This window comes from Eschrichtius robustus, chromosome X, assembly GCF_028021215.1.
Source record: "Eschrichtius robustus isolate mEscRob2 chromosome X, mEscRob2.pri, whole genome shotgun sequence".
Lineage (NCBI taxonomy): Eukaryota > Metazoa > Chordata > Mammalia > Artiodactyla > Eschrichtiidae > Eschrichtius > Eschrichtius robustus.
Genome location: NC_090845.1, coordinates 135,965,617 through 135,992,152, shown reverse-complemented (window position 1 = coordinate 135,992,152; position 26,536 = coordinate 135,965,617). Strand labels below are relative to the sequence as shown.

General features: G+C 40.0%; 1 protein-coding gene and 1 long non-coding RNA gene across 2 annotated transcripts; both read right to left on the bottom strand.

Moving 5' to 3' along the window:
- Positions 1–932: 932 nt before the first annotated feature.
- LOC137756766 (uncharacterized) lies at positions 933–4,741 on the bottom strand. The gene is made up of 3 exons (XR_011072259.1): positions 4,662–4,741; positions 4,521–4,551; positions 933–1,025 (listed from the first exon to the last, which is right to left on the bottom strand). It is a non-coding gene; the product is annotated as an uncharacterized lncRNA (long non-coding RNA).
- A 3,037-nt stretch (positions 4,742–7,778) lies between these two features.
- Positions 7,779–25,088, bottom strand: LOC137756491 (phosphatidylinositol-binding clathrin assembly protein-like). The gene is made up of 10 exons (XM_068532729.1): positions 25,010–25,088; positions 23,040–23,182; positions 19,823–19,898; positions 18,809–18,911; positions 18,555–18,648; positions 18,323–18,434; positions 17,503–17,609; positions 16,737–16,778; positions 8,860–8,939; positions 7,779–7,899 (listed from the first exon to the last, which is right to left on the bottom strand). Exons 1-10 carry the CDS (start codon positions 25,086–25,088, stop codon positions 7,779–7,781), a joined length of 957 nt encoding a protein of 318 aa, XP_068388830.1.
- Positions 25,089–26,536: the final 1,448 nt, after the last annotated feature.

Here is a 26,536-nt window from a genome sequence, read left to right as displayed (position 1 = left end):
ACTTGCTTTCCAGAGCTTTTTGAATTTTATATTTGCAGATAATTTATTGGGGACCCATATTTCAACTTTCAACCTGTCAGCAACTCCTATCAACTCTATCTGCAGATCTATCGAAACTCTTGCTTTAGATCTACTGCCAACATTCTAGCATTCTAGACCAGAGCAGTCTAGATCTCTTGCCTGGATGACTTGAAGAGACTTCTAGTTGACTTCCCCAATTTGTGTCTTATTTCCTTACTAACCTAACCATCTTCCACACTCCTCCCGGACTAATCTTTCAAAAATGTAAAAGTAATCGTGTTACAGCTTTGGCTCCCCGCTGCTTATAAGACAAAGCCGAAACTCCTATACAAGTTCCTACAAGATCTGATCTCTCTTTAAGCTCGAGATTTCTCTCTTGTTGCACCCATCATACATTACACGATAGCCATGTTAAACTACTTCGAGTTCCCTGAATAACCCACCAAGTTTCCATTTGCCAACCAGTTCCTGTCAATTCACCTCATCTCCTTTTACCTCATGTTCAGCTTCTTTATAAAAGTAACCAACACACCCTCTAAAGTATTCATTCCACTTGGAATATTCAATTCCTCTATTTGATGACATGTCTGTCTACCGTTGATCTGTCAGCCCAGTGCCTAAATACCTAATAGGTGTTCAATAAATGTGGAGCAAAATGGTGGAACTCTATAGTTCTCTCCCCACCACAGGATCGACCCTTCCAAAAATAGAGGAACAGTTAGTTAGCTTAACATGTTTACGACAAATGTTAGCACAATACATTAAGAGTGATTAAAAAGAGAACATTTCTTGGTCTACCTACTTCTCTAATACAAATGTATATGTTATATGTATATATCAAAAAGGAAAAAACGTAATAATACATCACAAATGTTACCATGTGGGAAACCGGAGGAATAGAAATTGGGTTCCAGATGGTTGATATGCAGGTGCAGCTATTCAACTGCCAGTTCATTCCACCAGTCACTTCCATCTCTGAGGATTGACACCCCTTCACGTTTGATCTAAAATGAGATTTATAAATCAGCCCATTTGGGGAAATGACAAATCTACCATTTAAACATCTCGTCAGGATATAGCCTCTGAGACAATGTTTATGGCCATCAATAGGTAAAATACAATAGGAAGGAATCACAAGAAAAGATTAAAAAAAAGACCACTGGCTATTTTCTATATTAAGTTAAGGTATCATTACAAAACTAAATATTTCAGCTTACTTTTTATAAATAATGCCGAATTTAAATCTCCCACTAACAAAGTTTGAGAGTTCATAGAAGGAATTCAATAGTACCAGTTGCCCATTTAAAAAAGTGACTTGAACGAATACATTTAATTCTAAACTATTTTAATAGTTTATATAGAAGGAAAAAAACCTAGTATTCCCCATGGTGGTGGGTCAAAAGGGCACTAGAGTAAGAAGCAGAAGTATTGCATTCTGAGCTTCACCAGGTTATTAACTAGCTGTGTAACCTTGACTAAATAACTTAACCTCTTTCCTCATTTGTAAGACTGGGATAAACTATGCTTCATAGAATTAGAGTTATTAAGAGAATAAATAATACAAGATGTGTAATATTTTGTATAAATAAGAGAATAAATAGAAACAAAAGGAAACAAACTCTCACTGAACATTTATTCTTACTAGGCTCTGTGTTAGGCGTTTTCACAATCTTAAATATCATTTAACTTTCATAACAACTATGTGAAGTAGGTATTATAAATTCTCATTTTATGGATGAGGAAACAGACTCAGAGAAGGGAAATATCTTGCTCAAGGTCTTACAGTTAATTAATGGCAGGACTAGGAGTCTATATTCTATGCCAGTGGTTAAGATTATTATCCCTGTTTTCTACATCTATTTCAACTCCTCTACCAAATTATGTAATAATCTATTCCACATACACTTTAGTTTTAATTCTAAGAAATGGTTCTTGTATCTAAAAGCTCATATTTATTCTGTATTCATTTGACTTATTGAAATTTAGTTTTTATCCACGTGATGCAGAGTTTAAAAAGTCAACCAGTGCTAAAAGATCTAAAACCAAAAATACCAGTCACCGCTTCCCCTTCGCAAAAGTAGCCACACTTTTCCTTATGGTATTTGATTCCATAATCCTAAAGAATCTCTGTATCTCAGTTGTCACATATGTGAAATGTGGATTCATTGCATTCATTCAACAAATATCCATTCAATATCTACTAGATGCCAGGCACCATCCTTGGTGCTTGGAATATATAAAACAGATGAAACTATTTGCTTTCATGGAGCTTGTGATCTAGTGGAAATAATAACTTTCTCAAGTAGAAAGATTGAGTTATTATGTGTAAAGTACTTAGAATGAACAGTATCTGTCTCAGAGTAAACAATAAATGTTAGCACCAAATAATACGTCATTTTGATTTTTTCCAGGAGACATCTCCCCTGGAGCTCTACATCCTTCGGTTCCATTCTAAACTGGCTGCTGTACAAGTAAATATAACTTCCATTGTTTTTATATGGTAAATTCCCTCCACCTCTCACTTAAGTAGGGTACTCTGTTTCCCTGAAGCCCATGTGTTCCTCTTTCTTAGTTTACTTCTCTGTTTTGTTGGAGCACACCCTGTAGGATCTTCCTAAGCAAAGGTGCATGGTAGGTAGTTTTTTTTTTAAGATTTTGGGTGTCTGGAAACGGCTATCCCTTGTATTTCCTCGAGAGCTTGTCTCAGTACAGAATTCCATCCATGTAGTAGCTCAGGCCAAAAACCTAAGCACCATCCCTTGGTCCCGCTTTTCTCCTCACCTCTGACAGCAACTGCTATCACCTCTACCCCAGAACATGTGCCAGGTGCATCCACTTTCCATTATACCTAACCTCTACTACTACCATGCCAGACAGGGTGTTTCATATGGCACACTCAAAAAGAAAAGGGGCACTCTGTACAGGTAGTGGAATTTTTTAATATATTCCTGGATTTTATTTGTGAATATTTTATTTAGAATTCTGACATCTATAATGAATATATGAGCTTAGTCAGCACTTTCTTCTATCTTTACTGGGCTTTCATATTAAGGTCATGTCACTTCATACACTGAATTGGAGCTCTTCCCTTTTTTCTATAGCCTGGAACTGAAATTTCCTATTCTTTAAGGATAGATAAAGCTCTACTCTATGTGGCAATTGGTCTATGCATGTCTCTGTTTCTTCTTGGATGAATTTTGTCATTATATTTTGCTTGGAAATCATCAATTTCCTTTAGATTTTCAAATATGTTGTTACCAAACAGTTGCACAAAGTATTCACTTATAGTTACCTTAATCTCTCCTACGTCTGTGGTTACATCAGCTCTCTTATTCCTCATGTTGTACACTTTTACACTCTCTTTTCGGTTGAATCAGAGGACCTCATTTTATTGGACTTTAAAGAAATAAGTTTCAGATTTACTTTTCTTTGCAATTTTATTAATTTAAGCTTTTATCTTTATAAATTTTATCTTCCTAATATAGTTTTATTATCTATCTTCTTAAGAGAAAACTAAATTCTTGTTCATTTATCTTTTTTAACAGTGATGAAATCTTTTTCTGTTCAGCTTTCACGGTGCCCCATTAGCTTTGGTATGAAGTTCTCTTTTTCATTACCTTTAGATAGTTAACTTTCCTTTTGATTTCCTCTTTGGCAAAAGGATTATATTTTTGAATTTATAAGTAGTTAAGATTTTCATGGCCAACTTTTCATTAAGTAGTTATAATTCTATTGGATGAGAGAATGTAGTCCATAAAATTGTTTAGGAGTTTTTAAAGGTTTTCTTTGTGATTGCTTTGAAGAAAATGAACATTCTGTGTGTGTGTGTACACTTAGGTTTATTATTTATTTATTATGTATTATTTAAATTCCTCTGTGTCCTTTCTTGTTTTGTCTACTAAATTTGTCCAACGATGAAAGAGGTGGTTCGAAACTGCCCATTTTAACTATACTTTTCTCAAGTTCTCCATGCATAATAGTTTTTGCTTTATGTATTCACCTTTGTGCATAAACTGTTAAGATTGTTGTATCTCCCTAAATAGTGTCTTGTTCTGTTCACTGCTTTTGACCTTACATTCTACATTATTTGTTGTTAATATCACTTCGTCCTTCCTTTGGTTTCCATTTGCCTGGTTTTTTTGTTTGTTTGTTTTGGGGTTTTTTTTTGGCTGAAAATGTAGGGAAGCACTCACTGAAGTAACATTGATTACCTTACGATGCTGAGGCACTCCAACTGGTAGTTTCATTGTCTTTGTTTAATAAAATAAAAAATTATTACTCATTTAATACAGTTTATATCATAAAGTAAGAAAAGAACCAAGAATACAAAGAACTATGAGGAATGCCAACATTTAAGATGTGCTTAGAAAACCATCCTTCCGATGAACCATGAAGGGTTAAATCTACGTTAAAAATAACTCTTTTCAGGTATGAGTCTCATCCGTCCTTCCTCTAACATGTATTTATTGGCTGTCTTTTTTAAATAATAAAAAACTTACCTGTTGACTGGGTTTTCTCCAAAGTTAAGATCTGTTTTGCAAAACAAACACAAATTTTACATTATTTTTGTATAAATACTTTTTTTAAAAATGCATTTAAAAATATATATCTCAAGTATTAAATTAAAAATAGATGCTTACTTCTTACAGGGCTAACCAGTGAGCCATCCAGGTTGTTTGCTACAACTCTTCCACTTTGCTGTCTGGCTGCAATACATTTGTGGACTTGTGAAGGCAATGTCAGTTGTAATATATCACGTAGAGAAAACAATCTGAAAATAAGAGACAGAATCAGATGAAACGCTAAACCAAATTTCTATCCATACAGTAATTATATATATATATGTACCTTCCCATTACAAAGCAACAGGACTTCAATTTATTAGGTTAATTGGTATAAATAAGGTCGTTTAAAATGATTAATTAAATAAATTTTAATTGAGCACTTGTGTGCTAGACACTGTACTAGGTGCTAAAGATACAGTTGTGAATAAAGAAGATAAAAATCTCTGCCTTCATTTAGCTTACCTTCTATTGGAGACAGAAAATAAGCAAGACAAATAAAGTACATAATATGTTAGATCGTGATAAGTGCTAAGGAAAACATATCAGGGAAAGGATTATGATATGCTGGTGGGAGAGTGGGCACTTAAATGCTAGACAGGAAAGGCTCACTGAGAAGGGGACTTTTAAGTAAAGAGCTGAAGCATGTAAAAGAGTGAACTGGGCGGATCCAGCAGAAGGAACAGCATGCACAAAGGTCCTGAGCAAAGAGTGTGCTTGGTGTGCTTGAAGAACAGGGAGGAGGCCATGGAGGGGTTCGTAAGGAATTGTAAAGACCTTGGTCCGCCCAACTGTTTTACTCTTCCAGCTCCAGCCTTTTCTCTAGTACTCCCCTCTCCTGGCACCCGTCCTCTAGCTCAGTCCTCTGTCCCACCCACCTTCCTCATTCCTTCACATTGGTCCTAGTCACATTCTTCTTAGCAAAAATGAACTGCTATTTGCCATTAACTGAGGTGGGGAAAACCATGGATAAAGCAGGTCTGGGGTCAAGTATCAAAAGCTTAGTTTTGGACACGTTGAGTTTTGGAGTCCTACTAGACATTCAAGTGCTACCACGGAATAGACACTTGGATATACAACCCTGGAGTTCAGGAGGTATGGCTGGAGCTGGAGATAATAATTTGGGAGTTCTTATCATGTAAATGGTATTTAAGGCCATGAGCTTGGATGAGGTCATCTAGGAAATGCGTGCATATAGATAAAGAAGAGAAATGAGGACGAATTAGTGGAAAACAGTCTAAAAAGTAGCCAAGAGTTAGATAAGAAGAAAAGGAGTGATGCACTATGTCCAGTTTTGGACACGTTGAAGACTGATGAAATTATCATTGGATTTGCAACCTAGAGGTCACTGGTGACTTTGACTAGAGCAGACAGGGGAAATGTTAGCACACCTTTCTTAGAAACTGTAAGAACAAGCATAGGAAATAATCAATGAAGACATAGAGGATTTGAGCAACAGAATTAAAAACCTCAACAGGATACAGTTTTCAATGGCACATGAAACTTCCACCAAAAAGAAAAAGGTTATATGCTAGGCCATGAAGCAAGTATCAACAAATTCCAAAGGACTGAAACACAGAGGTTCTCTGACACAGTGCAAGTAAGCACTATGTCAACAACAAAATTCAATAACAAAAGAAAAAGATAATTAGAAGGCCCCCATATACATGAAACTTTAAAAATACACTTGTAAGCAATACATGGGTCAGGTCCTGTTCTAAGCACTCTACATTTCTATTGACTCATTTACCCTGACAGCAACCTTCTGAGGATAAGGAGGCTGAGGCACAGAGAGGTTAGGTGATCTACCCAAAGTCACACAGTCCATGAATGGTAGAGTGAAAATTAAAGTCAAGTACTCTGGTTCCATGGCCAGTATTTTTAAATCACAGTGACTGAAGAGAAAAAGTGGTTTCAGCTGGCCACAGGCTTTTTCAACACAACTGGCTCAAGCAATGACTGTTAGGCAGCCTAGGCTAAGTCCTCAGGACAGCATGCGCAGATATCACCAGAAGCCAGTTTTGGGCTGTTGGGAACCAGGCCCAGAGGCCTTTATAACACCATAATCGTACTTCCCCTCCTCCCCCTCTACCCTACTTGGGATTCACATTCACATCAGACTGAATCCACAGCTTGTCAACCACTACATTTAACCTTATAATGACTCCCAAACCATAGGGCCTCAGAAAAACAGTCCTTCTTTTGGAAATGAAGCAAATGTACAGTTTTTGCTATACATACGGTTTTACTCAAAGGACTTATGTTCATCATGGTTTTGGTCAAACTCACCCGTTGAAAATGCAGAAAGCGTGTCCATTGAGGAAATATGCACAAAAGAAAACAACAGTTAAAATAGATGCAGTTTAAATCTTCAAGTTGAATTAAGAGCAAACAAATTCTAAGACATATAAACCCTATGATAGTATAGCTCATTATTACAGGGATTTTCGTCTAGCATAGAGGGTCAAGTAACATCACTGAATCAAACTCAGCCATTAAAAAACAGAATATGGCTGATTTTGAGCGGTTGCACGCCAGGAAACGTATAACAGCCAGCTCTCCAGGAAAAGGCCTGTTTTATAGTGTTTGTCCATTTTTGTGGTATACATACTTCCATCATAGCCAATTTCAAGTTGCCAATGTGTCATCAACCAGCTTTCAAATTTCCTGACTATGAGGCAAACTAACCTTAGGAGCTTACCAAGGACTTACCTGGTAAGCACGACAAGGTCTGTACACAGACATCACTCCGGATTTATGTATGTCTTATTTTTTTTGGTAAAATTTATCTTTTAAGTAGTAATTATTTGCACATTTTATTCATTTCTCAGATATCCTTCCAGAAGTATTCTTTAAGAAATGAAATAAACATATATATTCTTTCTTTCTGTTTTGGAAAAGAAAAAGTGGTAGCATACTATGCACTGTTTCCCGCCTTGCTCATTTTCTATCTAACAATACACGTTGGAGACCATTCCATTCCGGTACATTAAAACAAGACCCTTATGAAGAGTCATTTTGTTATTACAATGTTGTAATGGATATCCTTGTTCATATGTCATTTCACAACTATGAATATATATACGGGATAAATTCCTAGAAATGCAGTTGCTGGGTCAAAGACTGCTTTAGGAAGAGGCAGCAGACATAGTAGGTGGTTAGGAAATGTAAGAATTAAAGGTTCTAATCCTGCCCTCAATTATCACTGACATCATAATCATACAATAGCGTTATATTACCTTCAAGCCAAGCTCTGCTTGCTGAAGCTTTCACAACTGGACAATTTGGGATGGAGGGAATCAATGCACGCTGCACACTGAAGAGATCACAAGAAAGATGAATAGAGTCACATATATCCTACCCAGCTGAGCCTGCACTTCTTTCATTCACTCATCTATCCATCCATGTATCAATCTATCCATCCAACTATACACTAACTATACATCCATCTATGATAAAGAGATAATTAAGAAATAGTCAACAGGGCTTCCCTGGTGGCACAGTGGTTAAGAATCCACCTGCCAATGCAGAGGACACGGGTTCGAGCCCTGGTCTGGGAAGATCCCACATGCCGCAGAGCAACTAAGCCCGTGAGCCACAACTACTGAAGCCCATGTGCCACAACTACTGAGCCCACGTGCCACAACTACTGAAGCCCACGTGCCTAGAGCCCACGCAGCCCAACAAGAGAAGCCACCACAATGAGAAGCCCGTGCACCGCAACGAAGACCCAACACAGCCAAAAATAAAATTTTTGAAATTTTCACAATACTGAAAAGTACAAACAGAAAACTGAAATCAACCATAATTTTTCCAGTCAGAAATAGCTAACGTGAACATTTCTGAAGTGATATACCTCAAAGTTTATATTATTCAATTTGTGTATGTGTGCACATATAGAGGAGCACGTGTATGTGGGTTTGTGTATATGCATGCGTACACACACATTCATCTTGAATGTTACTATGCACAACAGTTATTCTCACTAGGGGAGTCCCCAAGGGAAGAAATCAAATTCTTCAAAGAGGGGTTATTCAAGTGCCAACTTCTGACTCTGAGAATCACTCAGTATAACAAAAGATGTTCCTTTGTGAAGCGTATGGAATCCCACAAAAGACTGAAATACTCTATCCCATATTATCATTTAAAATGGCTGTATAGCATTTCACCATATTCAAAGCCTGTAATTTATTTAGTCACTGTGATGTTGCTAAAATGAGAGAAATTATTTAGATGAAAACAAAATTAACCTATATTAAGACATTTATCAACTTACCTATAAGGAGGTAAAATGTCATTTTTCTCTTCCAAAGAAGCTAAATGCTGTGTTAGTCCTTCAAGTAAATTGCAGGGTACCTAAAAATAAAGTTATTAGGAAAAAAGTTGTTTTTTGATAGATAGTTCTTAGCAAATTCATACTCTCCTATATCATAAAAAGATTTTGAATAAAATTAAGATGCCTGTATAGCAAATGATTAAAGCTAAATAATTGCTAGAAGTAAATTCATTATTAAAAGTAGCAAGATGCTACTACTAATAATGAATTTACTTCTAGCAATTATTTAGCTTTAATCATTTGCTATACAGGCATCTTAATGTTATTCAAAATCTTTTTATGATATAGGAGAGTATGAATTTGCTAAGAACTATCTTGGTATCAAATCACATTACTATATAGCCTCAAACTATACTGTTACATACATTGCTTAAAAAACAATAAAAAAGCATCTTAAAATGATCAATGGGCTGCTAAAATATGTATTTCCTTTGGAGGAGACATTGGGCTTGAAATTATTCATTACTTATGGTTCCTTCATGAGTCACTAGATTACTGAATAAATTTAAGTAAAACATTAAGCCTACTGGGGAAGAGGGAGAGAGAATCTCACTCACCGTCTCTGGTCTCTCCTGAAATGTCACCTCCTCAACTGGGATTTCCTTGGCCATCCTAGATAAAACAGTACCTACCAACAGTCTCTTTACCCTCACTAAGTTTTCTTTTTCTTCATGGCAATTATCTTCCCTGAGGTTATAGGTTTCTTTCCGTGTATGTTTATTATCCGTCTCCTTGCAATAAAATATAAAACTCCATGAAGACAGAGATTTGGTCTGTTTTGTTCACTGTAGACTGGAGCTTCCCAGGTCATGAAGCCTGCAACTAGGTTGTTTTTGCTTGTGGCTCCAGTCTACAGGTCTGGCGGAGGAGAGGTATCAAACAATCAAACAAATAAATGTAAAATGAAAGTTGTGAAAAGTACTGTGAAAGAGAGGTGCATGATAGGTAGTGTTTAAGTAAGTGAATCTGACCAAGGCAGGGATGTCAGAGAAGCAAGCACTCCTGAACAAAGTAACAACTGAGCTGAGAGCTGAAGGATATCCAGGAGAAAAGTAGGATACTAGGAGAGGAATGAGCATGGCAGGAGGGCATATGGCACAGACCACGAATAAAGGTGAACCATGTTGCCAAGGGGAGCGTGGAGGAGTTGAAGCTGGGAGGGATTCGACGATGCAAGACCTTAAAATCAACGCAATGTTGTGGAGTTTGGACTTTAACTTGAGAATACCGGATGACTTCGAAGTGAGGAGTGATCTGTATTTTGGAAGTTCTCAGATCAGCATTCTGGTTGCATTGCGTAAAAGAAACAGCAGGGGGCAGATATATGGGGAAGCGAAAGGATCCGAGTTGAAGCTAGGATGATGGTGTGGTGGCAAAGACGGACATAGATGCTGCTGAGCTAGCAGCTGGAGAAGGGTTTAATGAAGGAACTGTTCACAGAGGTGTGGGCAGGGCTGAGGGACCATTCTGAGAGGAAAAGGGAGTGCTATGAATGACAATAATGGCACAAGAGGTATACACACTCAGAGGAGTCCTGGATACCGCTCAGTGCGGCCGGGCTGCCGGGCTGAGGCATCCAAGCAGAACTCTGCTCAGAGGGATTTCCTGCTGGACCAAATATGAGGACCAGGAGAAGATCCCCCTAGGGACGCCTCTTAACCACGTGGGCACCCTGAATACAGAGGAATTGGAGAATCTGTTCCTTGCCAGAGCTCACAGGCCCCTCAGCAGCAGGGACACCAGGAAGTCTGGAGTCCAGAGTGAGCTTCAAAGGTTCAAACATACTAGACGGCAAAGAGGGGCGGAGGGAGCCCAAAATGACCAGGCGACTCCCAGCATCACCAGGGCAAACACAGAGCATTTCTAGTTCATTCATTCAGTCACTCAATAAATATACAACAAAATAATAAATAAATAGAAGTTGTCACTACTTGCACAACGTTGGTTGGCAACATTCTTTTTCATCCGATTTGCTTTCAGATAATTCACCGACAGCTATAAATTTGTGGCAAAGCTGTCACCCGTGATTCGCAGAACCCCGCTCAGAACGACCGAAAACTTACAAGGCCCCAAAACGGTGCTTCCCAGCGAAAGGGTAGGCGTGAGGCTGTCAGAGCGCTTGCGTGAGGCACACGGTGGCCCTCCGCCCACCAAAACCGCGGCTATGCTAAGGCGAAGCTGGTACCCAGCAGGGCGGAACCATCTGGTAGGTCCCCGAGTTTGTGCCCCTGGAGCTCTGATGAGGGGTGTGGCCCAGAGACGTAGGTTTGAACGGCTCTGGGGAAAAATAAAAGTGCATCGAATGGCAGACAGAGCAGACGCTGCTAGCGAGTTTCCGGGAGTCGCACTCAACACGAACGGCAGGCGACGGTGGAAAGAAGAGGCATGGACACAGGCAGACGCACCAGACAGCCACTCGCAGAGGGAGGCTCTGTGAGCCCTAGACAGTGTCGAAATCGAGGAGGAAGGGTCAGCCGAGGAAATGAGGGAGACGCCCCTTCAGAAGACACAAGGGTTTGGCAGAGCCTGAAAATGGTGAGCCTGCACCTAACAGTTTAGCAGCTCTTGCTTCACATAAAGACTGTTGCAAGCACGAGAGAAACTGGCCGACCGACAGTCAGATGTCCCCTAGAGCTCTGGCCACAGGTGCTGAGCACTGAAGGAGGCCAAGGCCAAGATGCCAAGCCCAGGTCAACTGATGCTCCTCTGGGCCCCCATGACAGCCAAGCTGTGGTTCTCAGCACAGGAACCCTTCCCAGCTTCACCACCTCAAGGAAGTGAGGTCTCTTTTGCAGGAACTCAGGGGCTAGGAGTGTACCTCATTCATTATAGCGCCTTCTTCCTGGTAGGGGTCAGGCCTGTGTCTGTGAATGAATGTTGATTTAAATCCACCAATTATGGTGACTTTGGGCAATGAAATTCCATCTTCTCCCCTACTAACCCAGATATTCTCATTGTCTCTCCGTCTGGTTATCTGAATTCTCATTCAGGAATTTGTGCGTTATTTCATCCAACAATGGTTCCTGTTGTGGACCATTCTGTGGGGTTCAATGTCTGTGCACAAAATAGGTCCCTTTCGTACCTATCTGTACATGAAGGAATGCTTGTGAGGACACATTTCTTTCCTTGAAAGATTTTTTTTTTACATCTTTATTGGAGTATAATTGCTTTACAATGGTGTGTTAGTTTCTGCTTTATAACAAAGTGAATCAGTTATACATATACATAAGTCCCCATACCTCTTCCCTCTTGCATCTCCCTCCCTCCCACCCTCCCTATCCCACCCCTCTAGGTGGTCACAAAGCACAGAGCTGATCTCCCTGTGCTATGCGGCTGCTTCCCACTAGCTATCTATTTTACGTTTGGTAGTGTACATACGTCCATGCCACTCTCTCGCTTTGTCCCAGCTTACCCTTCCCCCTCCCCATGTCCTCAAGTCCATTCTCTAGTAGGTCTGCAATTTACAAGCAGCTCATGCAGCTCAACATTAAAAAAACAAACAACCCAATCCAAAAATGGGCAGAAGACCTAAAGAGACATTTCTCCAAAGAAGATATACAGATTGCCAACAGACACATGAAAGGATGCTCAACATCATTAATCATTAGAGAAATGCAAATCAAAACTACAATGAGACATCATCTCCCACCGGTCAGAATGGCCATCATCAAAAAATCTACAAACAATAAATGCTGGAGAGGGTGTGGAGAAAAGGGAACCCTCTTGCACTGTTGGTGGGAATGTAAATTGATACAGCCACTATGGAGAACAGTATGGACGTTCCTTAAAAAACTAAAAATAGAACTACCATACGACCCAGCAATCCCACTACTGGACATATACCCTGAGAAAACCATAATTCAAAAAGAGTCATGTACCAAAATGTACATTGCAGCACTATTTACAATAGCCGGGACATGGAAGCAACCAAAGTGTCCATCGACAGATGAATGGATAAAGAAGATGTGGCACATATATACAATGGAATATTACTCAGCCATAAAAAGGAACGAAACTGAGTTATTTGTCGTGAGGTAGATGGACCTAGAGACTGTCATACAGAGTGAAGTAAGTCAGAAAGAGAAAAACAAATACTGTATGCTAACACATATATATGGAATCTAAAAATAAAAATGGTCATGAAGAACCTAGGGGCAAGATGGGAATAAAGATGCAGTCCTTGAAAGATTTTTGAGAAGACATCAGACAGAAACTCTCTCCTTCTCTGCCACCAAACCCAAGATTTATTTGCATCTGCAACTACCTTCTCCTCCCAACCTCCTCTATCCTCTCACCTGAGGCCACTGCTGGATGCACCGTGTTCTGGATCCCAAATCCTCTCAATTTCCTCACCCCACATCATCACCCTCTCTCTCTTTACAGACTTCTCCCCATTCCTCCAGTCCCAACCAAGGCAGGTCTGCCACACCACAGTCAGGCACTGGGAAAGAGTAAAAGCCCTGACTCATGGGATGGGGAGATCCAGGGGGATGGCTGTGAAAGTCCTGAGTCTCCCTTGTTGGAGACGATATGGAGACCTCTACTCCACCCCCCTTCCTGCCATCCAGTCGCAACAGTAAAAATAAACAAGATCTTCCTAGGAAGATGGCAGCAATCAGTGCCAATCTTAAAGATAAAAAGGATGCAGGGGTGATGGTCCCCACCCTATCTCCATATAATTCACCAGTATGGCCCCCAAACCAGTCAGGCCCTGGAGAGTGACATCCTACAGCATAATCAATCAAGTAGTAACCCAACTGCAGCCACTATAGTTCCTTTGGTAGAGGTGGGTTAATGTAGTCTCAGGAACATGGTATGTGGCTAACAGTTCGGTCAATGTTCTGCTTTCCATTGCCACCTAAAGTGTGGATCAGTAAGAGTTTGTAGGCACGTGGAATGGGCAATGCTATACGTTTATACTCTGACCCAGGCTGTGTTAACTCTCTCAACCCATATGTCAGAATATGGTCAGAAGAAGTCTAGACCATCTGGTCACGCCTCATAAATCGCATTGATCCACTTCTGTTCATGATCTTCATGCTAAATGGATCAGATGAACAGGGAGGTGCCAGTACAGTGGAGACCTTGGAAAGTTATATGCACTCCAGATAGGAGGTAAACCCTACAAACATTCAGGAGCCTTCCATAACGGTAAAATTTTTAGGGTTTCAGTGGCCAGGGATCTACCAGAAAATCCCATTGAAAACAGAAGACAAATGGTTGCATCTTGCACATCTCATCCCAAAAAAGGAAACATGACTATTGGTAGGTCTCTTTGCATTCTGGATACCAAGGAAGACTGCTTTGGCCCATTTTCCAAGTGACCTAAGGTGGCCTGCCATATTAGTTTGGGGCCCAGAGCAGGTCCAGGCTGGGCCAGCAACCCCTGCTGCTCAAGCCTTATGATACACCTGGGATGGGGTGCAGGCTGCCAGACCCTCGCTTCATCCTCACCTGCTGCATGGCCACCTCTGCCTCACATCACACCCACTGCGGAAGGAAAAAGCCTGAGTTCATTTGATTCTCACAACCCTGCTATGAGGTAGACAAGAGTAACACGCCCATTCTGCATTTGCATAGACGAGGGACGGAGAATGGAAATGAGTTGCTTGAGATTACACACCTGAAAGGTAGGCAAGGTGGCCTCAAGCCTAAATTCGTTATTCCCAATAGTCTGCTGTTTCCACCAATCAGTTCTGTCCATTTAAAAAGCATGCTGGCATATGGTCACCTTATCTTTGATAAAGGAGGCAAGAATATACAATGGAGAAAAGACAGCCTCTTCAGTAAGTGGTGCTGGGAAAACTGGACAGCTACATGTAAAAGAATGAAATTAGAACACTCCTTAACATCATACACAAAAATAAACTCAAAATGGATTAAAGACCTAAATGTAAGGCCAGACACTATCAAACTCTTAGAGGAAAACCTAGGCAGAACACTCTATGACATACATCACAGCAAGATCCTTTCTGACCCACCTCCTAGAGAAATGGAAATAAAAACAAACAAATGGGACCTAATGAAACTTAAAAGCTTTTGCACAGCAAAGGAAACCATAAACATGACGAAAAGACAACCCTCATAATGGGAGAAAATATTTGCAAATGAAGCAACTGACAAAGGATTGATCTCCAAAGTTTACAAGCAGCTCATGCAGCTCAATATCAAAAAAAACAAACAACCCAATCCAAAAATGGGCAGAAGACCTAAAGAGACATTTCTCCAAAGAAGATATACAGATTGCCAACAAACACATGAAAGGATGCTCAACATCATTAATCATTAGAGAAATGCAAATCAAAATTACAATGCGATATCATCTCCCACCGGTCAGAGTGGCCACCATCAAAAAATCTACGAACAATAAATGCTGGAGAGGGTGTGGAGAAAAGGGAACCCTCTTGCACTGTTGGTGGGAATGTAAATTGATACAGCCACTATGGAGAACAGTATGGACGTTCCTTAAAAAACTAAAAATAGAACTACCATACGACCCAGCAATCCCACTACTGGGCATATACCCTGAGAAAACCATAATTCCAAAAGAGTCATGTACCACAATGTTCATTGCAGCTCTATTCACAATAGCCGGGACATGGAAGCAACCTAAGTGTCCATCAGCAGATGAATGGATAAAGAAGATGTGGCACATATATACAATGGAATATAAAAAGAAACTAAATTGAGTTATTTGTAGTGAGGTGGATGGACCCAGAGTGAAGTAAGTCAGAAAGAGAAAAACAAATACCGTATGCTAACACATATATATTGAATCTAAAAAAAATAAAATAAAAAAATTGGTCATGAAGAACCGAGGGGCAAGACGGGAATAACGACACAGACCTACTAGAGAATGGACTTGAAGACACGGGGAGTGGGAAGGGTAAGCTGGGACAAAGTGAGAGAGTGGTAGTGTATATATGGACATACATACACTACCAAATGTAAAATAGATAGCTAGTGGGAAGCAGTCGCATAGCATAGGGAGATCAGCTCGGTGCTTTGTGACCAGCTAGAGGGGTGGGATAGGGAGGGTGGGAGGGAGGGAGACACAAGAGGGAAGAGATTTGGGGATATATGTATATGTATAACTGATTCACTTTGTTATAAAGCAGAAACTAACACACCATTGTAAAGCAATTATACTCCAATAAAAGTATTTAAAAAATAATAAAAAATAAAAACAAAATAAAAAGCATGCTGGAGTTGTTATACTACGAGTCGCCACTTAGCTCTCAGAGGGGAATGCTCTCTTTTATGAGACCTACAGCTCACAGACCTGTTCAGAAGTCACAAGCCTATGTATATATAAGTATAAATATAAATGTTACTCTTGGGGAAATGAAAATACACATGTAAGTATATGGAAAATGATGGAGTCTCAGATGATGATTAATACAATAAACACAACATAAAAACAAAAAGTCACTTAGGGACTTCCTTGGTGGTGCAGTGGTTAACAATCTGCCTGCTAATGCAGGGGACACAGGTTCGAGCTCTGGTCCAGGAAGATCCCACATGCCGCGGAGCAACTAAGCCCGTGCGCCACAACTACTGAGCCTGTGCTCTAGAGCCCGTGAGCCACAACTACTGAGCCCGTGCGCCACAACTACTGAAGCCCACGCATTAGAGCCAGTGCTCCACAACAAGAGAAGCCACCGCGATGAGAAGCCCACGCACCGCAATGAAGAGTAGCCCCTGCTCACCACAACTAGAGGAAGCCCGCGCGCAGCGACGAAGACCCAACGCTGCCAAAAATAAATAAATAAATAAAATTAAAAAGTCACTGAAACACAGATGAGAGATATACTGACCTGATTAAGATATGGAATGTCATTCTGGTCAATTCCAACTTGCTGAAATCACAAAAAAAGGGGAAAAAAGAAAACATTACAGCCAGGAGTGTTAACAAAGAAAAGTAAGTGTGAGACCAATTTGTACGCTAAAGAGAAAATACTCCAAGAGCATGAATGCCTTGCTGGGCTGGTTCACACCCTGATCAAGAAAAACATCAGGCTAACGTATACCTTGCACACTTAAGCATAAACTTATATTTGTTCTTAGGATAAAATTAAAAAAGAAAGGACTCACCAGATGTTGAATCTTTGCTGTTTTGGGAAGAGCTAAGCTGCATTTTGGATATCATACAAATGTGTTCTAATTTTTCAAGTAGTCAGAATCAGCTACTGGGGCAAACATGCGGCTCACCTCGTATATTTCCTTCTCTCACTGACCACAGACCTGTTCTACCTATTATCCGCTGCCTTAAAAGACTCATGTCATATATCTTTTGGCCTGGTTTTAGAGTTTTTTTCTGGTGGGAGGGTAAGCTTGGTATCAGTTATCCTCATGGCCACAAACAGAAATCCTTCTAAGATTGTTTTTGACCACAAACGCATTGGAAGGTACATTTGAAGTACCTAATTCTAGCTTTTAGCTGTACTGTTTACAAAATAGTTTAAACTACCAATGTCTGTGTGTTTGTGTGGCATGGTGGTGGGGTAGAGGTATAGTTATACAGGATACTAAACTAATACAGAAAACAGCACAAAAGCCTCGTATACAAATAGATTTCTGTACCTCTGCAACTTTCAGGAACTGTGCCAATTTGGTCGTTCTTTCAAGGAACCTGATGTAAATACCCAAACTTTCCTTGCATTGGTTCTTCCTCATGTCAAAATACTTGCCTAAAAATAGAAAAATAAATTACAACAAAGGAGCTAATATTGTAGCAATTCCAAGTTTCACTCCATTCTGATGATTCTGTGTTAAGTTGACTCTGGATATGATTTTAACTTGTTGAAAACAATTAGTTTTAATCCAGTTATTTTCTGCTTTAACAAGCAACAACACTGCTCGTATAAGTATAATCAACAGATTTTTTTTTTTAATAGAGGATATCATGGCCAGCTGATTCTTTTTTTTTCTTTATTTTTTATCCATTTATGGCTGTGTTGGGTCTTCGTTTCTGTGCGAGGGCTTTCTCTAGCTGTGGCAAGCGGGGGCCACTCGTCATCGCGGTGCGCGGGCCTCTCACCATCGCGGCCTCTCCTGTTGCGGAGCACAAGCTCCAGACGCACAGGCTCAGTAATTGTGCCTCACGGGCCCAGTTGCTCTGCGGCACATGGGATCTTCCCAGACCAGGGCTCGAACCCGTGTCCCCTGCATTGGCAGGCAGACTCTCAACCACTGCGCCACCAGGGAAGCCCCAAGCCAATTATTTTTAACCAAAAAAAGGAATATGATGTCTCATTATTTAAAAATACGTATGACCCTGCAAGGATCTTCTATTTTGAATCTAAAACACATATGAGTCTAAATGTAGAGATAAAAGATTTTTACAAATAAATTATTTTTACCAGTTTATTTTTTTTGAAGTAATGCCTATTCTTTAGCTTACCTAGCAGATTAAGGATCCCCTCATTATAGGCTGCAAAGAGGCGAAGAAGATCCTTAAAGAGGAGCATGAAAGCAGCATGTATTATGCCATTAGTTATTTCGTCAGGATTTGCCTGGAAATTAAATAAAAGAGTAATCAATTACCACCACAATTTTAAAAAATTCCCTCTCCCACCTACAGGTAAACAATGCTGTTTACCAATATTTTTCCAAAGGATTTATAAAGCTCTTACATTAAAATAAAGAAGAGCATCAAACTGAGTTTGAATAACCGCAAGAGTGTCCAGCAGCTCCTTAGTGTTCATCGTTCTCATCACACCATCCGTCCTATAAGAGAGAAAAAAATTCATAACAGCAATAATAATTGAGTGTGAGAAGCACTGTGACACTGGCATCTTGAAATAAAGCTGTGTTTTTGACAAACTACATATCAGAGCACATATGTATTTCAGTACCTCTTGCTTACAAACCAATGATATTTACCTACCCTCTCTTGGTTTTGGTGATGTCATATGCAATCAGTCTGTAGGCGAGTGACTTTTCATTCAAGTACCTGCTATATCGTCTGATGAAGGTTGACATAGTATAGCCTAAAAATGAAATATTTTTATTATTTCCAGTTTCACCAATGTTAACCATTTACCATATATGTGAATAAATGCAAAGACTTACCATTTTACATTCACCCATATAACTCAACAACATCTTTGAAGCACAAAGACTAGAATGGCTTATTAATCATCTAGTACAACATTCCTCAAACTTTCTGTTAAAGATTATTTTTTATTTCCTCAAAGTCTTGATATCACCTCATGATGTAGTATTGATGGTGACATTATTGAACAGGGGAAATAACTGAACTTTATTAGTTCCTTTCACATTTCCAAGGAAACTATTGTAAATTCTTAGCATTTTCCTGACACTCCCTATCCCATTGGTACCATCCCTCCCCCACCCTCCTTCCACTCAACAAATGACCTTGACTCTACTTCATAGACAAAATGGAGAGAGACAGGCCATGATAGAAACTCAGCTCCTCATTGAATTCATTTATTCAATTTATTTTTTCATTCAACAATTGTTCAGTGCTTCCTATGATCCGGGCACTGTCCTAGATGCTGAAGGTTCAGTAGTGAACAAAACAGACAAAAATCCATGCCTTCATAGATCTTACACTCTCAATGGTGATTCGTAGACAAACAAAAGAAAAGAAAAACACGAGATGGTTAGTTGCTGAGAAGCGGAAAGAATAAAACTCAGGCAGAGAAAGGAGACTGACCCAGGAAAGCCTCACTGAGTAAAGGCCTGCATGTTGTGTTATTCTCAGTAACTACTCAAATATGTGTTGTATGAATGAATTTAGAAATTATTTTCCATCATAAAATGTACACCACATCACATCGTTCATAATTCAGAACAATTTTTTTTTTAACCACGGATGGTTTTCAGAACATTTCCCTCCTTGCCACAGAGAAATATTTCCATCAAAGAATCAGCTTACCTTCTATGACACTTTTATCCAGGAAGTTGTATAAAGTGAACAAAGAGTTTCTAGATGCAAGATGTTGGATGAATCGCTATGAAACAAATGTGCCAAATTCTAAAATTAGTTTCTGTCCACAAAGAGAGTTCCCTCATGATTTTGTCATTGTGAATGCATACTTAACATAATTCTATCATACAGCTTCTATCTATTTCAGGAGCATTGATTAAGGCGAGCACCATCACACCCTGTGCTAGCCAACTGAAGGATATGCAATGCTGCCTGGTCTGTTTATATACCCACTAAATAAACGAGGGGTTAAACATTAAAGCTAATGTGAATACACACTTTTCACCCATGACTTTCTATCTAGTCACTTCTCCCTTTTTGAATTTTGAGGAATTTGAAATACAGTTGACCCTTGAACAACTCGGGGGTTAGGGGCGCCAACCCACCATGCAGTGCAGTCAAAAATCCACATATAATTTATAGTCAGCTCTCTGTAGATGCTGTACCTCTGTAACCATGGTTCCACGTCCACGATTCAACCAACCACAGATAGTGTAGGGCTATAGTATTTACTATGGAAAAAAGCCACATACAAGTGACCCGTGCAGTTCAAACCCATGATGTTCAAGGGTCAACTGTAATTATAGAATTATTTTAATAATTAATGTTAAATTATTTAATAATTTAATTAATAGAAAAATAAAAACAATAATCTGGTACATCTGTGTACCCCACTACCCATAAATGACAACAACTAACTTTTGGACATATCTACTTCAAGTCTATTTTTAAAATAAGAGGAATAAAGTCTTACACGTAAAGTTAAAAGTGCCCTTTGCCCCATCCCCAAGTTCAATTTCCTTCTCCTACCTGGAAGTAACCATTATCATAATTTTAATGTGTTACCTTTACAGCCTATTTTCTTTATAGTTTCATATATATTTGTTCCGTGGACAAATATTAACTGTGAATTTAAAAAATCTATATAAATGATATTGGACTCTACTAGCATTGTTTTTGAGATCTAGCCTTGTTGGTATACATCCTATTAGTATTTCATTGTATAAACACTTCATTTTAGTTATCTGTTGCCCACTGATGGAAATTCAGGTGATTTCCAACTTTTAATTATTATAAACATGCTATGAGAAGTGTATTTGCTGGGTCACTGGGCATTTTCAATTTTATTAAACATGTCTCAAGGCACTCCTCTCCAATCCTTCACCCAGCATCAGATACAGAAGTACACAGAGTTGTTCATAGTATTCCTTTATCATCCTCTTAATATCCATGGAATCTGTTGTGATGTTACTTCTCTCATTCCTGATATGGTAATGTATGGATGGCATCCACAGGGTATGCGAGTTCCCATTTCCTCAGGGTCCCAGCTCTTGATACTGTCACACATTTTATTTTATTTTATAAATTTATTTATTTTATTTTATTTATTTTTGGCTCTTGGGTCTCCGTTGCTATGTGCAGGCTTTCTCTAGTCGTGGCGAGCGGGGGCTACTCTTTGTTGCGGTGTGCGGGCTTCTCATTGCAGTGGCTTCTCTTTGTTGTGGAGCACGGGCTCTAGGCACGCGAGCTTCAGCAGTTGTGGTGCATGGGCTCAGCAGTTGTGGCACACGGACTCTAGAGCGCAGGCTCAGTAGTTGTGGCGCACGGGCTTAGTTGCTCCGCGGCATGTGGGATCTTCCCGGACCAGGGCTCGAGCCCGTGTCCCCTGAATTGGCAGGCGGATTCTTAACCACTGTGCCACTAGGGAAGCCCTGTCACACATTTTAAATTGTGCTTATCTGAGTATGTTTTCAGATGGTTATCAGCCACTCTGGTTTCCTTTTCTATGTACTGTCTGTTCATTTCTTTTGTTCATTATTCCAGTGTACTGCTTTTTTCTTACTGATAATGTAGTCCGAATATCAATCTTTTGTCTGTAGTATATGTGCTGCAAACATCTTACTGCAACTTTATGGTGTCTTCCCTACTCAAATGTCATAAGCATATTCTCCTACATTTTCTTCAATTTTAAAATTTAGATTTTTGCATTTATAGATATTTCATTCATGTGGAATTTATTTTTTATATGGAGTAATATAAAGATCTCATTCTATTTTTTTCCATAGGGATGTTATTTGTACCAAAAGGCTTTATTTTAAATTGCATACTTTCCCCCACGTTTTTAGTGCCAGCAAGCTCCCATATAAGTACAGTTCTACTTCTGATCTATTACACTCCCTTTATATATATAAGTTTATTTTTTACCAATACCATACTGTGTAATTACTGTTGCTTCTTAATAAGTTTCAAAACGCAATCAATTTCTAAATCTTAATTTTTTTAATGCAAAGCTTACTGAGACAAAAGTTAATTTAAAGTAGGAAATAGGGCTTCCCTGGTGGCGCAGTGGTTGAGAGTCTGCCTGCCGATGCAGGGGACACGGGTTCGAGCCCTGGTCTGGGAGGATCCCACATGCCGCGGAGCAACTAGGCCCATGAGCCACAACTACTGAGCCTGCACTCTACAGCCCGTGCTCCGCAACAAGAGAGGCCACAATAGTGAGAGGCCCGCGCACCGTGATGAAGAGTGGCCCCCGTTTGCCGCAACTAGAGGAAGCCCTCGCACAGAGACGAGGACCCAACACAGCCAAAAATAAATAAATAAATAAATAAATAAAATAAATTAAAGTAGAAAATAATAAGTAATTGAATGTTGTAGAACATTTCAGTTGTTCTGTAAAACACAAAGAGTGTGTGTGGGGAGAGGTCTTGTGGTGATGCTGTAGTAACTCTGCTTTACTTTACCTGGTAAAGTAAAGCAGTTATGCAGCAATACGTTTTTGAGGGTTTTCTCTTTTTTTGGTCTAAATCATCTAAAGAATTGAGAGAAATAGCCACTCTATTATCCACTTTATTATCCAGTGGTTAAAATAATATACTTTAAATACTGATTGCAAAGATATATTCATAAGTAAAAATGGAAAAATTTGTTTTTTAATATCTACCGTTACATACTTCCCCCACTTGTCACTAATGAAAGCAAAAGCAAGAGGTAGGATAAAAACCGATAACCATCTTTAAAATAAAATAGAGAGCATCATTATTCTCCATTTTAAAAAAATGTAGTAAGCCCTTGACAAACTAAGCATATTCAGCAACTGTGTACTGACAGTCCTTTGTAATAAAAGTAAGGAAATGACTACCCTTTGAATAGATGCCATGCTCACCTCATTTCCATGCACCATAAGGTGATGCACAGTAATCAGGGCTTTGAACACCACCACCCAGCTGCTGCTCCGAGTTTTCTCAGAAAGAATATCAGCCAGATGTTTAACACTCCTATTTGTTCCATTTATGTATTGGATTAGATCTAAATTAGAGACAGTGACAAGCATTAAAATATAGACTGAGAAATAACTTTCAAAACCAAAATTGGTAACTTTAACTTAAATACAGATGCAATCAAATCTCAGAGAAGTGACAAAGGGAATAATCCAAAACATTTTCTTCATTACGAGTACTACAATTTGTACTGACATATTACATGATATTTAATGCCCGTCTATCCTATTGTTCTGTATACTTGATGAGGGTTGGGATTGTGTCCATTTTGGTCACCACTGTCTCCCGAAGACCCAGCACAGTAGCTGGCACATAACAAATTATGGTAAATACTTCTTAAATGAATGAATAAGACTCAAGAAGGTAAGTAATATGCCCAAGGTCATACAGGTAATTAAGTGGAAGGGCTGGGATTTGAAATCAGGTTTGTTTGACCCTGAAAACCAAGGTATTAACCATCATGTCATTCTGCCTCTCTCAAGAAAAGTGTCATTCTATGAAGATTCAGTCAGGAGCTTTCCTTGTGGTGTCTCCCAATGTCTGACCCTTTGGTTTGCATCTTTGAATTCCTTATTGCTTCTTCTTCTTGAGTCCACTTCCTCATAGCCTTGTACCTGGTTTATTGCAACAGCTTCTGATTTCCTGCCTCAAGTTTATAACCACTAATCAATTGACTTTATACGGCCCCTCAAAACCTAAGTTTCATTGTTTCGTTTTTCCTATTGAAGAATATGCAATGATTCCCTGCTGTTTATCAGTTGAAATATTCTCCTTGCTTCCCAAACCATCTATAAACTATAATTATAAAACAACTTCATCCCTAGCACTTATTCATTACTTAGCATCTTCATATGCATATATGTAGGATAGGTACTGAGAAGGATGCTTAACAAATATACTAGTGGATTAGCGCAACAGGCTGACCCTGTCAAGTCAGCTTCACTTATTCAACAAATGTATGTACTCAGCGTCAATGCCTTATCATGTGCCAGTTGCTGTGCCATGTTTAAGGTTATGAAGAATGAGATTCTCTGCTATTTTTTAAATCTCTAGGTCTGCTTCATTCCTCTTCCTGTGAAGTTTCCTCTGCAAGTCTTTTATTTCTGCTTTTGCACGACTTCAGCCTTTGGACTGAATCTTTCAGCTATGCTGGTACTGATTCAAGTGCCCCTGTTTGCTTCCATGCATCATTCACATCGGTAATTATTGCTCATCCTTCAGGTCTTGAGAAGTCAATTCTGGCACATGTTACATCCCAATCCAGGGTTAGATTCCATACATCGCCCCAGAATCAAATATGGGGCCTGTTGAGAATAATGCTCAGGAAGCTTTAAATATACATATAAAGGAAATTAATCTACTTAACTTGGTGAACTGTTAGTTGCTGTAATACATGCCCATTACCATGATGATAAGAAGATAAAACTTTAGAAGACAAATGCATATTAAGTCAATGAAAGCCAAATACGAAAATCAAGAGGTGATCAAAAGGTTGAGTCGGCTACGAAGGTTTCAAAGGCAGTAGGATTTGTGTATATTGCCAACAGCACAGATTGCGAAGTCACTGTGTGCTGGGGCATCTTCGGGCAACAGCCAACGTTAAGAACGAGACCCTTCTCAGAAGCCTGGGTTGCTACTCCACTGCCTGTTATGTCCTAAGGTACATGAGGAACTCGTAAAGAGTTAGATGTTTGGAGTTAAAGAGGACAGTGGTTGTGTTCCGGGCTCAATCAAAGCCCCCCTCCCCCCCCCCACGCAGTGCACGGCGGGGGGCGTGGTGGGGAAGGGGCTGGGAGGCCGCGCGCGCCGCCGCCATTAGAGGCACGGAGATGGCGCCCTAGCAGGGCCTACTCACCCGCCAGGTGTTTCGGCCCGGGCTCGGAGGGCTCATCGGTGGTCGCTCTGAGGGCAGCCTTGGACGCGGACGACCCCATGCGGGCGTCGCCAGCCGCCGGCTATGAGGGTAATGGCTGCAAAGGCTGGTCCCTCCTCTTCTGGACCAGCGGACTGATCCGGGAGCCGCACCGCGGACGACGAAAGGGGCGCCTGAGGTAATGGAAGAAAGGCCTGGCCCCGCAGCTGGCGTTCACCAGGCGACTCTGTCCCCGGGCCGCCTGACACGGGCCTGCATATTTATGAGGTGAGACGTGATGTCGCGAGGCGCCGGGGCCGGAGAAGCGGGTTCAGGGGACAGGATCCCACGTGGGACGGAGCATCTGGGGGGCGGGGCGCTAATGCAGACGCTTGGCGTGGTAGACGCTCAGTAAGAAAATAACCACTATTGAATGAATATCATGAGAAAGAGGGACATGTTGGGGACTCCAGGTGAAAGATCTCGAGATCTTCAGGTCTTGGGAAGTCAAGCAGTCCTGTGATAGTGCTTTGGAAATCCTTGACGTGGCCTCGTTAGGGAGGCTTCGGTCACGTGTGATGGGAACTGTATCCTGCCCGAGTCCATGGCCTGCAACCCTTCACCCAGCATCACATACCGAAGTCCGTAGACTTGTTCATACTATTCCTTTTATCCCTGGAATCTGTAGTGACGTTACTTCTCTCTTTCCTGGTACTGTTAATGTATGTCTTCTCCCTCTCTCTCTCTCTCTCTCTCTCTCTCTCTCTCTCTATTTCTTGGTATATCTGGCTAGCCAGTTATCAATTTTATTGATCCTGTCAAAGAACCACCTTTTGCTTTCACTGATTTTCTCTATATTCTCTTTTCTATGTCATTGATTTCTGCTCGTATCTATATTATTCCATTGCTTCTACTTGCTTGCAGTTTATTTTGCTCTTTCTGGTTTCTTAAGGACATTAGCCTAACTTATTTAAGATTCTTCTTTTATAATATAGGACTTTAGGGTTAAGTACTGCTTTTGTTGTTGTCAAAGAACATGTTTCTTATTATTTAAATCTTTTAAATTTTGTTGAGATTTATTTTATAGAACAGAATATATGCTCTAAAAGGTAAATCTTCTGTGCACCCTTGAAAACTGCATATTTTTCTACTGTTGGATGCAGTGTTCCATTACATGTGTATTACAGTTATTGATATTGTATCACCAGTGACTGAGACTCTGTTCATTTGCATTTTAACAGCCTTTTTCCCCCCTGCACTTTACGTTGCAGACTTTCTTTTGCTATGTCATCAAGTTCACTGATCTTTTCTTTCTTTTTTTTTTTTAAACATCTTTATTGGAGTATAATTGCTTTACAATGGTGTGTTAGTTTCTGCTTTATAACAAAGTGAATCAGTTATACATATACATATGTTCCCATATCTCTTCCCTCTTGCATCTCCCTCCCTCCCACCCTCCCCATCCCACCCCTCTAGGTGGTCACAAAGCACCGAGCTGATCTCCCTGTGCTATGTGGCTGCTTCCCACTA